General features: G+C 44.6%; 1 protein-coding gene across 5 annotated transcripts in view; it reads left to right on the forward strand.

Annotated features, from left to right (window-relative positions):
- LOC106581359 (phosphatidylinositol 4,5-bisphosphate 3-kinase catalytic subunit beta isoform) overlaps window positions 1–11059 on the forward strand; it is a 96117-nt gene extending 85058 nt beyond the window's left edge. For all 5 annotated transcript variants that reach the window (XM_045703940.1, XM_014163366.2, XM_014163367.2 and 2 more), the window contains 12 exons: window positions 3258–3446; window positions 3767–3888; window positions 3990–4133; window positions 4313–4412; window positions 4857–5053; window positions 5214–5323; window positions 5582–5660; window positions 6193–6360; window positions 8082–8205; window positions 8311–8456; window positions 8569–8701; window positions 8892–11059. In XM_045703940.1, the coding sequence (XP_045559896.1) occupies window positions 3258–3446; window positions 3767–3888; window positions 3990–4133; window positions 4313–4412; window positions 4857–5053; window positions 5214–5323; window positions 5582–5660; window positions 6193–6360; window positions 8082–8205; window positions 8311–8456; window positions 8569–8701; window positions 8892–9029 (1650 nt within the window). In that variant the 3' untranslated portion in view covers window positions 9030–11059. The remainder of the gene's footprint in view (window positions 1–3257; window positions 3447–3766; window positions 3889–3989; window positions 4134–4312; window positions 4413–4856; window positions 5054–5213; window positions 5324–5581; window positions 5661–6192; window positions 6361–8081; window positions 8206–8310; window positions 8457–8568; window positions 8702–8891) is intronic.
- The last annotated feature ends 2413 nt before the right edge of the window (window positions 11060–13472 follow it).

Here is a 13472-nt window from a genome sequence, read left to right on the forward strand (position 1 = left end):
ACAGAAATACAGACACCAAATGTGTCAGAGGGGAGGGAGGATATTGCTGTGACTGGTTTCCAGGGCAACCCAGTCAGTCCTGATTCTGATCCAGGGTGGTGTTGGCAGGATGGTGCACTGCCACAATGTGTCTCTCCGAGGCTAAGATCAGCCCTGCTGTCACACATACACACACACACACACACACATACACAAATATATACATATAGTACCAGTCAGAAGTTCGGACACATCCCCTCATTCAAGAGTTATTCTTTGTTTTTACTATTTTCTACATTGTAGAATAATAGTGAAGACATCAAAACTATGAAATAACGCATATGGAATCATGTAGTAACCAAAAAAGTGTTAAACAAATCAAAATATATTTATATTTGAGAGTCTTCAAAGTAGCCAGCCTTTGCCTTGATGACAGCTTTGCATACTCTTGGCATTTTCTCAACCAGCTTCATGAGGTAGTCACCTGGAATGCATTTCAATTAACAAGTGTGCCTTGTTAAAAGTTAATTTGTGGAATGTCTTTCCTTCTTAACCTCTATGGGCTAGGTGGGACGCTAGCGTGCCACCCGTGGTGCACTCCATCAACAGCAGGTGCATTTCAAGAGCGGCAAATTTGAATCCAAATAAATGTCACAATTCAAATTTTTCAAACATACAACTATTTTACACCCTTTGAAAGATAAACATCTCCTTAATCTAACCACGTTTTACGATTTCAAAAAGGTTTTACGGCGAAAGCATAAATTTAGAGTATGTTAGGACAGTACATTTACAAGAGTTGTGTGTAATGTTTTGTCAAGTCAAAGACAGGGTCACCAAAACCATAAAACCAGCTAAAATGATGCACTAACCTTTTACAATCTCCATCAGATGACACTCCTAGGACATTATGTTAGACAATGCATGCATTTTGAGTTCTATCAAGTTCATATTTATATCCAAAAACAGCGTTTTACTATGGCATTGATGTTGAGGAAATCGTTTCCCTCCAATAACCGGCAGTCAAGTCAGCGTCACAAATTAAATAATTAAAATTAGAAAACATTGGTAAAATATTATATTGTCATTTAAAGAATTATAGATTTACATCTCTTGAACGCAATCAACTTGCCAGATTTAAAAATAACCTTACTGGGAAATCACACTTTGCAATAATCTGAGCACTGCGCCCAGAAAAATACGCGTTGCGATACAGACTAGACGTCATGTTGGGGAGATCTAAAATCGAAAATACTATGTAAATAATCCATTACCTTTGATTCTCTTCATCAGATGTCACTTCCAGGTATCACAGGTCCATAACGAATGTAGTTTTGTTCAAAAAAGCTCATCATTTATGTCCAAAAATCTCCGTCTTGTTAGCACATGATCTAAGCCAGCCGGACTTCTCGTCATGAACGAGGGGAAAAAATATATTTATGTTCGTTCAAACATGTCAAACGTTGTATAGCATAAATCATTAGGGCCTTTTTAACCAGAACATGAATAATATTCAAGGTGGACGAATGCATACTCTTTTATAACGTATTGGAACGAGGGTACCCAACATGAACTCGCGCCAGGTGTCTAATGGGACATCATCGTTCCATGGCTCTTGTTCGGTCAGATCTCCCTCCAGAAGACTCAAAACACTTTGTAAAGGCTGGTGACATCTAGTGGAAGCAATAGGAAGTGCCAAAATATTCCTCAGCCCCTGTGTTTTTCAATGGGATAGGTTTAAAGGTAATACAACACATCAGGTATCCACTTCCTGTCAGAAAATGTCTCAGGGTTTTGCCTGCCAAATGAGTTCTGTTATACTCACAGACACCATTCAAACAGTTTTAGAAACTTTAGAGTGTTTTCTATCCATATATAATAAGTATATGCATATTCTAGTTACTGGGTAGGATTTGTAACCAGATTAAATCGGGTACATTTTTTTTATCCAGACGTGCAAATGCTGCCCCCTAGCCCTAACAGGTTAATGCGTTTCAGCCAATCAGTTGTGTTGTGACAAGATATGGGTGGTATATTTGGTAAAACACCAACTCCATATTATGGCAAGAACAGCTCAAATAAGCAAAGAGAAACGACAGTCTGATGAGTCCAAATTTTAGATTTCTGGTTCCAACTGCCGTGTCTTTGTGAGACACCGAGTAGGTGAACGGATGATCTCCGCATGTGTAGTTCCCACCGTGACTCATGGAGGAGGAGGTGTGATGGTGTGGGGGTGCTTTGCCGATGACACTGTCAGTGATTTATTTAGAATTCAAGGCACACTTAATCAGCATGGCTACCACAGCATTCTGCAGCGATGCACCTTCCCATCTGGTTCACACTTAGTTGGACTATCATTTGTTTTTCAACAGGACAATGACCCAAAACACACCTCCAGACTGTGTAAGGGCTATTTGATCAAGGAGAGTGGAGTGCTGCATCAGATGACCTGGCCTCCACAATCACCCAACCTCAACCCAATTGAGATGGTTTGGGATGAGTTGGACCGCAGGGTGAAGGGAAAGCCGCCAACAAGTGCTCAGCATGTGTGGGAACTCCTTCAAGACTGTTGGAAAAGCATTCCAGGTGAAGCTGGTTGAGAGAATGCCAAGAGTGTGCAAAGCTGTCATCAAGGCAAAGGGTGGCTACTTTGAAGAATCTCAAATATATTAGGATTTTTTTCTACTGTTTTGGTTACTACATGATTCCACATTTTATTTCATAGTTTTGATGTCTTCACTATTATTCTACAATGTAGAAAATAGTCAAAATAAAGAAAAACCATTGAATGAGTAGGTGTGTCCAAACTTTTGACTGGTACTGTGTATACACACACACACACACACACACACACACACACACACACACACACACACACACACACACACACACACACACATCACCCCTCATAAAGACCCTGTGGGACAGGACACAGATGGTTATGTAACACTATGTGAAGCAGGGGGCTTGCCAAAACATGCCCCCTTGCAAGGGGGTGGGGGTTGGAGGTTTTCTTGCTGTCTCGAGCTTCAAGCTCTTTTTCTGTGTGTTGACTAACAATGTTTCATTGTGGATCCATAAAGCAATCAATCGTGCGTGCAAGTGCAGATCTATTTTTATCCCTCTAATGGGGGATAGGATTATGTGCAGTGTTCTCTGATTACATTTGAACATCTACCTTTAGTGTGCACCCCTTGCTACTCCTCTTTACATAGTGTGATTTCTTACCCTTTGCTGCCACCTAGTGGTGACCGACCCCCACTGCTGTTTCCCCACAGGGCCGAGGCGGTAAGAAGTTCCACATTGAGCTGAAGGAGATCATGGAGAGGGACCCTCTGTCCCAGCTGTGTGAGAACGAGAAGGACCTCATCTGGACACTACGCTACGACTGCATGGAGAACTTCCCCCAGTCACTGCCCAAACTGCTGCTCTCCGTCAAGTGGAGCAAACATGAGGACATGGCCCAGGTACATACATTTACATTTTGTCATTTAGCAGACACTCTCTTATCCAGAGCAACTTACAGTAGTGAGTGCATACCTTTTCATACTATGCCACATGAACCTGGCCTGTGTATTAACACAATCAATTCCTTCTGAATTGCAATAAACTATTCTATTCATTCCAGTCTGATGAAAATGTTGTCTGAGTGTGCATCAATGGTCAGATCCTAAATGGACCCCTAGCCCATACCACTATGCCCCTCATCAGTCACCTTCAAAGATCTGCTGTGCTCCTGTATTGGTTATAAAGCATAGTGAATGACCTGTATCTCTCTGTCTCTCAGCTCCAGGCCTTGCTGCAGATCTGGCCCAAGCTGAGTCCCAGGGACGCTCTGGAGCTGCTTGACTTTAACTACCCAGACCAGTACGTCAGAGAGTACGCTGTGGGCTGCCTGAGGGATATGAGGTAGTCCACACACACTCGCACAAAGCTATTCCTAGTTCACTTACTGTTGTAATGACTTACTCACTGCCTCTCTCTCCCTCCTCTCCCCCTCTCCCCCCCAGTGATGAGGAGTTGTCTCAGTATCTGCTCCAGCTGGTCCAGGTGTTACGTTATGAACCCTACTATGACTGTGCCCTCACCCGATTCCTGCTGAACAGAGCTCAGTGCAACCGCAACATAGGACACTTCCTCTTCTGGCATCTCAGGTGAGCGAGAGAGACTTGTGTACATGAAAGAGCAAGAGAGAGCATGTGTGCAAAGAACAAAAAATGCATTTTCAGAGATATAGGCTGTACTTCTTTCATGGTATAATTTCAGTGAGGTGAAGTATGTTAACCAACGCCAGGTATGAGTAACTGTAGGGTGACTGCGCTGCCCCCTGCAGGTCAGAGATGCACATGCCAGCCGTCTCTGTCCAGTTCTCTCTCATCCTGGAGGCCTACTGTCGCGGCAGCATCCCTCACATTGAGGTCCTGAAGAAACAGGTAGGACCCCAACACACCCGTCCTGACTCCAACCTTAAGTCATGAGTTAATCACTACAGTACATCTATTTCTGTCACCACCACTAATTCTATAGTTTCCTCTGTCACTTCAGAATGGGGTTATTTATAAAGAAGTCAGATGACAGCAGCCTGACCTCTAACCTCTGACCTCTACTGTATTAGCCCAGACATCCGCACTGCTGGCAGCTTCCTCCCACTTCCTGTCCATCAATGTCCATCCCCCCTCTCCTTCCTGTTTTGGAGTTAGCTACCACACTGTGGGATGTTTCAGGAAGACCATGCTGTCATGCATAGCATCCTTGTCATATTTGGAAGGCAATTGCATTATAGTGCATAAATACCACATACATCCGTGGTATAATTGAATCATTATTTCATTATTACATCACATTGTAACAACATTACACCCCCTCTCTCCCTCTAGGTGGAGGCTCTGAGCAAGCTGAAGTCTGTGAATGAGCTGATCAAGCTGGGCACCATCAAGAATGCCCGCAGTAAGACCAAGGAGGCCATGCTCACCAAAGAGGCCATGATGACTTGTCTGAGACAGAGTGGCTACACAGAGACCCTCTCTGACCTGCACTCCCCTCTCAACCCCAGTGTCCTGCTCTCTGGAATCAAGTAAGGGTCAGGGGGGAGAGGTTAAAGGGGAGTGGAGAGGGTGATCTGAGAGTGGATGTGGTTGCATGACTTTGATTTGACAATTTTTTTTATTTTTCTTGTTCTTCTCTTTTCATTTGTCTCGCCCCTCCCTGCTCTCCCCCCTCCTCCCCCTTGCCAGTGTGGAGAAGTGTCGGTACATGGACTCGAAGATGAAGCCTCTGTGGATCGTCTACAACAACAAGCTGCTGGGGGGAGACACCCTGGGAATCATCTTCAAGAACGGAGACGGTACGAGGGCCGAGGGAGGGAGGGAGGGAGGGAGGGAGGGAGGGAGGGAGGGAGGGAGGGAGGGAGGGAGGGAGGGAGGTGGATCTAACAGAGGAAATGTAAGATCACTAAAGTTCAGGGGGAGAGAGGGAGTGGAGGAGAGTGAGAGGGAAGAATAGTGAGGTCAAGATGGAGGGATGTGTATTATGGAAGGTGAAAGAAGATGGAAGGATGAATGAAGGACTGTAATTGTGTTTCTCTCTCTCTCCCTCGCTCCAGACCTGAGACAAGACATGTTGACACTGCAGATCTTGAGGTTGATGGACCTGCTATGGAAGGAGGCCAATCTGGACCTCAGGTGTGTATATTAATATGATAAGAGATGTGTGTGTGTGTGTGTGTGTGTCCTCAGGCGGACTCTGTCAGTCAGGCTTGTTTGTTCCTGCTCTCTGTAGGGAAGAGGAAGCTGTGTCGGGGGGAACCCTAATCACCCCCTGCTAGCCTGACCTCTAACCCTCCACATCCATACCCCCAGCATCACACACACACTACCCTGCTTCTCATCCTAATCAAATCCACACACACACACACACACACACACACATCTGGAGCCAAGCAGTGTGTGGGATTGTTTTGACAGTTGAGCTTGGGGGCAGGCCTTTAGGTTACAGGGACAAGGGTTCAGAGAGGAGAGGGAGCTCTGCAGAGAGGATGAGGATGATGATGAAAATGGTGAGGATAATGAAACCACTGTGATGTGGTGTTTGGAGCGTAATCATGCGTACATTCTGGTCGTGTGTCGAGACAGAGCGGGGGGGAAATGATAGGATGCATCTCAATGGTGTTTATGATAATTAATTGGAACAAAATGCTTCCTCGTGTCTGTGCAGAATTGTACCTTACGGTTGCCTAGCAACTGGGGACCGGTCAGGGCTGATCGAGGTGGTGTCGTCGGCGGATACCATCGCCAACATCCAGCTGACCAGCAGCAACGTAGCAGCCGCCGCAGCCTTCAACAAGGATGCGCTACTTAACTGGCTCAAAGAGAAGAACTCTGGGTAAGACCGCACTTTTTTAATATAAAAAATGTGTATTACTGACCTATTTCATAGATACAGTGCCTTCTGAAAGTATTCAAACCCCTTGACTTTTTCCATGTTACGTCACAGCCTTATTCTGAAATGGATTTTTTTTTTAAATATATATATATATATATATATATATATATATATATAAATCCTCATCAATCTACACACAATACCCCATAATGATAAATCAAAAACAGGTTTTTAGATATTTTTGCAAATGTATTAAAAACAGAAATACCTTATTTACATAACTATTCAGACCCTTTGCTATGAGACATGAAATTGAGCTCAGGTGCATCCTGTTTCCATTGATCATCCTTGTTCAACTTGATTGGAGTCCACCTGTGGTAAATTCAATTGATTGGACATGATTTGGACAGGCACACACCTGTCTATATAAGGTGCCACAGTTGACAGTGCATGTCAGAGCAAAAACCAAGTCATGAGGTCGAAGGAATTGTCCATAGACCGCTGAGACAGGATTGTGTCGAGACACAGATCTGGGGATGGGTACCAAAAAATGTCTGCAGCATTGAAGGTCCCCAAGAACACAGTGGCGTTCATCATTCTTAAATGGAAGGGGTCGTGATACTGAGCGATCGGTGGAGAAGGGCCTTGGTCAGGGAGGTGACCAAGAACCCGATGGTCACTCTGGTCAGAGCTCCAGAGTTTCTCTGTGGAGATGGAAGAACCTTCTAGAAGGACAACCATCTCTGCAGCACTCCACCACTCAGGCCTTTATCGTAGAGTGGCCAGAAGGAAGCCACTCCTCAGTAAAAGGCACATGACAGCCCAATTGGAGTTTGCCAAAATGCACCTGACCATGAGAAACAAGATTCTCTGGTCTGATGAAACCAAGATTGAACTCTTTGGCCTGAATGCCAAGCGTCACATCTGGAGGAAACCTGGCACCGTCCCTAAGGTGAAGCATGGTGGTGGCAGCATCATGCTGTGGGGATGTGTTTCCGCAGCAGGGACTGGGAGACTAGTCAGGATTGAGGCAAAGATGAATGAAGCAAAGTACAGAGATCCTTGATAAAAACCTGATCCAGAGTGCTCAGGACCTCAGACTGAGGTGAATGTTCACCTTCCAACAGGACAACAACCCTAAGCACACAGCCAAGACAACACAGAAGTGGCTTCGGGACAAGTCTCTGAATGTCCTTGAGTGGCCCAGCCAGAACCCGGACTTGAACCTGATCACACATCTCTGGAGAGACCTGAAAATAGCTGTGCAGCGACGCTCCACATCCAACCTGAGAGCTTGAGAGGATCTGCAGAGAAGAATGGGAGAAACTCCACAAATACTGTACATGTGTGCCAAGCTTGTAGCGTCATACCCAAGAAGACTTGAGGCTGAAATCGCTGCCAAAGGTGCTTCAACAAAGTACTGAGTAAAGGGTCTGAATACTTATGTAAATGTTTTTTATTTTGATAATTTAGCAAAACTTTCTAAAAACCCGTTTTTGCTTTGTCATGAGGTATTGTGTGTAGATTGATGATGTAATAAATTTAGAATAAAGCTGTAACCTAACAAAATGTTGAATAAGTCAAGGGGTCTGAATTCTTTCCGAAGACACTGTATGTATATAACAGGCAACATGTTAGTGAGCTGCTGTGCTTTGGCGGTGCAAACCCAGTGAAGTCTCCCACTTGGCCAACACTTTGGTTTGTGTTTGTGTACTATGCAGAGATGCTCTGGAGAAGGCGATCGAGGAGTTCACCCTGTCATGTGCAGGCTACTGCGTGGCCACCTACGTCCTGGGGATAGGTGACCGCCACAGTGACAACATCATGGTCCGCAGCACTGGACAGGTGGGTAGAGGTGCTCCCCAGTACGACAGGCTAAATCACCCAGGTTCATTTATGGTCTTTTAATGGAGTTCAGAATCAAGTTCTTACATCCTGTGTGTCTCTCAGCTCTTCCACATAGACTTTGGGCATATCCTGGGGAACTTCAAGTCCAAGTTTGGCATCAAGAGGGAACGCGTCCCCTTCATCCTGACCCATGACTTCATCCACGTCATCCAACAGGGAAAGACAGGCAACACTGAGAAGTTTGGCAGGTGAGCTTCTGTCCCCTTTCATTACTCAGGTGATCCAGGCCTAGTTTTTATCATTTATCTATGTGCTAGTTGAGTGAATGTAGAGTGAACAGAACGTGTGTGTTGTGCCTAGTTTCCGTAATTACTGTGAACAAGCCTACCTGATTCTGAGGCGGAATGGGAACCTCTTCATCACCCTGTTTGCCCTCATGCTGACTGCTGGACTGCCCGAGCTCACCTCCGTCAAGGATATACAGTACCTAAAGGTAAGTCGCACACACGCACACACACACACACACACACACACACACACACAGACACGCAGTATATAGTTGGCCGCTTCACATGGGCTACAGTTTACGTGTGCTACAGAAATATAGTGTCCAAAATCATGTATGTTATGTTGCAATAAGAGTAGTTGTTAAGGCTCTTCCTCCCTCCCCTTCTCCCATGTAGGACTCTCTGGCCCTGGGGAAGACTGACGACGAAGCACTGAAACAGTTCCGCCAGAAGTTTGACGAGGCGCTGAGAGAGAGCTGGACCACCAAAGTCAACTGGATGGCCCACAACGTGGTCAAAGACAACCGCTCCTAGAACACACAGACATCCTGGAGCTGGAGGGTGAAAGGTTAAAGGTCAGGAGGGTCTGGTCTATCCAGTGCTGGGACAACAGTGACAGAGGGGGGTTAGGTGTTGCTAAGAGGTGAAGGCCAGACAGGACTGGGCCTGGGGCTGCAAAGAAGGGAATCTAGAAGACTATCTTAAACACACATGCTCTTACAGGCTTAAATCCCCCTCCCTTTGCCTTTCTTCTGGCTTTTGAAGCTGCTGTGTGCCTCCAGCCAGTCCAGCAGTCCCATTGCCTCTCCCTGATCATGTGACATATTTGTGGGTAATGTGGTTGCGAGTTTTGCACTGCTCAGTGAGAGTCAGAACCCCCCCTCTGAGTTGTGAATGGACAGCCCCCTTGGAGACTGAACTAGACTGAACCAATGAGGAAGGAAGGGGACGGGGGTGGTTTCACCCACCTATTAGCAAGACTTCTGATCTGCCTTGTGTTGGACTAAAGGGAGAGGTCAGGGTTGACCACACCCACTAAAGGCCCCACACCCGTGTCTTAAAACTACGCCAAAACGTGCACATAGCCAGAAGATGTGCGTCTTATTGGACTTTTCCTCGCGAGGCCTCCAGTTCATCTCGAAAGTTTGCCTAAAAACTGCGAGAAGATTGTATTTGTTTAGTTTTTAAAATGTTTATTTTTTATTGCCATTTTAAGATGTTATTCTATAGGAGATGTATATGTGCCAGACTACTTTATTTATATATATATATATATATATACACACACACACACACACACACACACACACACACACACACACACACACACACACAGAGAGAGACACGCTGCATGGCCAAATTTTCTGGATGCCTCTTCCCGATAGCTAAACAACAACTTTCCACACTCCGCTGTCCCCTCCTAGTAGCTAGCTATTTCCCTCACTAACGTTAGCACAACTTTGGAAAAGCAGTGCTCAGCAAGCTGGGGCAAAGGATACTGTGTCCCGGTGTTGGGAAACAGATTTGCCGTGAATGCTCTCCACACTGAATAGACTATCCCAGTGACATCCAGAAGGTTACCAATATTATAGTATTTCTCATGAAGGCTGTTATCCTACTTGGAGTAAAAAAAAACTGTAGGAAAACATTTCATGAGTTAACATTGATTTGGTGGTTTAGCTCTTGGGAAGAGGTGTCCAGTGGGGGCAGTTCGGTCACGCCGCTTCAGCCTTTGAGAAATGGGGTGAATTAGACCATCAAATACTGGAACCATTTGAAATACGAGGAAGAGAGAGCTTAAAATGTTTCTAGAACTTAATTTTGTGTTCCTGCTTTGGAATGTGGATGTAACATTCCTGTGTTCCATTTTATCAAATCATGGTTGTTGTTGGACAAACAGAACAGGCACAAAGGGGTAGTCATAACCACACGACCCCATGGAGGTTTTATCACGACCCCATGGAGATTCTGTCTTAGACATAGACTTGCCTACGGATGTCAGATCTAGTCTTTCAAAGCACCGAACTGCTCACATGACAATAACCACAATGAATATACGAAGCATGTTACTAAAATGCCTTTTAGGACCAAAACAAAGAAAACCTTCAGTTGATTTAGGTTGGTTTTTACTGTGTTTTAAAGAATCTGTTCAGAAATGGAATGTTTGTGTAAAATGTGTTGCTTTCTTTTTCAGTGTTGTTGTTTTTTAGAACAGCCAAATTGGGCGGAGTTTAAGACCTATGGAAGGGGTTTGCCAGCAGAGGGCGTAACACTGCGATTCAAAGCTACTTCCTGGTTTTGTCATGAGATGCTCTCTGTTTTGATTTTGTGCAATATCCGTATAGGAGTCTACATGTATATTATGTAAATGAACCCTTGGGCCCTAATGCCTGAGGCTATAATGGTTGTCACTGTGGGTTAATATGTATTGCTGCTGTATTTCTCACCGCTAGCCTTCGTAAGTCTCTCAGACACTGAATATTGTCAAATGTACAGGCTTTTATTGTTTTGCTGTTTTTTGTTTTCATATGAGTTTTATTAAAGTTATTTTCCATCTAACTGGATTTTCCTTTTGTAATACATTTTTGTGTGTGTTTGCGTGTGTGTGCCCGTTCAATCACGGCAGTGCCAGCGTGTCTGTGAATAAGATGTGGTATATTTCCTGAACAACTTCGCAGGGCACAATGACGAGCACAGATTTGGTCCCTGTGCCTAGGATACTGTGATGAATGCAGATTGATTCCAGGCCCAGAAATCCTCCATTCTTTCCATTGTGGTTGTGTGAGGGAGGGAGGGAGGGAGGGAGGGAGGGAGGGAGGGAGGGAGGGAGGGCCATTGCGGGGCCCATCTTTGCTCTGCTGGAGGGGACCAACATGCCTCTCTACTGATGTCATGTGGTGATGTCATACATGGTGGAGTAGCCAATAACCCTTATCGCCAGAATATGGATCCTAAATAGAACTTGGTTGTGGGTAAACAGCTAACAGGATTCAATTTGGAAATGGCAGGTCACAGTGCTATGTAGCTGTTAATACCTGCAAATATCATGATTGATAGGTTGTTGTTTGTCTGCGAGCTGTCCAGTTGAACACAAGCTTGTTTGATTGGGTCAAAAGTGATAACTGAAAACAAAGTGTGAAAAGGAAGTGATATAATTACATACAGTTCCCGCTTGTTCTAAGTCAGCAACACTCATTGACTCAACTACTACATGTGCTGTCTTCTTTGACTGCAATGGCTAATTATAGAGCATTCATGCAATGATTTGCCATTTTATAATTTCCCAGCAATCTAGCTTGGGTAATAGTTGTTTACTTCAAGAACTCTGAATTCAAACGGGGATAGCCCCTCCCTCCCCTATTCAATTTTCTTCCCACACAAGTATTTTGTGTTTGTCCCCTATTCTCTGTCTGCAGTTGAAATAACTAGTCTTTTCTCTTGCTCTTTGTGTTTCCAGTGGCACTGATGACGAAGACCCCAGGTGAACCCATTCGCTCTGTTTGAATCTTCCTCAGTACTGTATTCACCGTCATAACACAGCTGTAGGTCACTCTTGACGTCAGTGAAGGCCAAACAAGTTGTTGACGGCCCTAAGTCCTGTATAAGACCATTTTCCACATCACACAGACGTCTTCAGAGGGCCTGTCTACCTTTCTCATATGTATCCTTACCTTGTTCAAAGTTGACAATCAGGTGAATGAATGAATTAGTCCGAGCACACCGTGTTGATGTCTGTGATACCAAACCAGGTCATTGACAGCCTTAAACCCTAACATTAGTGAATGGAACAAGCCAGAGTAGCAGATCCTGAGTGTCTAATAATCACAAGCTATGAGATGTGTATTTGTGGCGTTTGGCCAGTGACTCACGCTTGACACCAATTTCCTTTTCAATGTCCACCAACATTGAATGGTAATGGGGTTAGAGCCCTCGATCTTGGTCTCCTGGGTACGTAGGAGGCCTGTGTGATATTGAGGGGTTTCCTGCCTTCTGTAGATCTGTGTGCAATGTGTCTGTTTTGGTCTATGATAGCCTATAGGGAGGAGGTCAGAGACCTGGCAGTGTGGTGCCTGGACAACAACCTCTTCACTCATTGTCATCAAGATGAAGGAGCTGATCGCGGACTACAGGAAACGAAGGGGCTAGCACGCCCCCATCCACATGGGGCTCTAGTGGAGCGGTTTGAGAGCTTAAAGTTCCTTGGTGTCCACATCACTGAGGAACTAACATGGTCCACACACACACCCACACAGTTGTGAAGAGGACACGGCAGCGCCTCTTCCCCCTCAGGCAGCTGCAAACAATTGGCATAGGCCTTGAAATACATCCACAGGTACACTTCCAATTGACTCAAATGAAGTCAATTAGCCTATCAGAAGCTTCTAAAGCCATGACATAATTTTCTGGAATTTTCCAAGCTGTTTAAAGGCACAGTCAACTTAGTGTATGTAAACTTCTGACCCACTGGAATTGTGATACAGTGAAATAATCTGTCTGTAAACAATTGTTGGAAAAATTACTTGTGTTATGCACAAAGTAGATGTCCTAACCGACTTGCAAAAACTATAGTTTAAGTTTTAATGACTCCAACCTAAGTGTATGTAAACTTCCCACTTCAACTGTATGTACTGGTTATTTTTTTAACACTTTATTATTATTCCTCGTGTCACTACTTACAATTTTTATTAAATGTTTTATCTTTAACTCTGCATTGTTGGAAAGGACACATAAGTAAGAATTTCACTGTTTATGGGGAAGCAGGTAGCCTAGTGGTTAGAGTGTTGGGCCAGTAACTGAAAGGTTGCTAGATCGAATCCCAGAGCTGACAAGGTAAAAATCTGTTATTCTGCCCCTGAACAAGGCAGTTAAGCCACTGTTCCCCGGTAGAACATCATTGTAAATAAGACTTTCTTCTTAACTGACTTGCCTAGTTAAATAAATCAATAAAAAACTGTTAGTCTACACCTGTTGTTTATA

This window comes from Salmo salar, chromosome ssa20 (assembly GCF_905237065.1).
Source record: "Salmo salar chromosome ssa20, Ssal_v3.1, whole genome shotgun sequence".
In the NCBI taxonomy this organism is placed as follows: domain Eukaryota; kingdom Metazoa; phylum Chordata; class Actinopteri; order Salmoniformes; family Salmonidae; genus Salmo; species Salmo salar.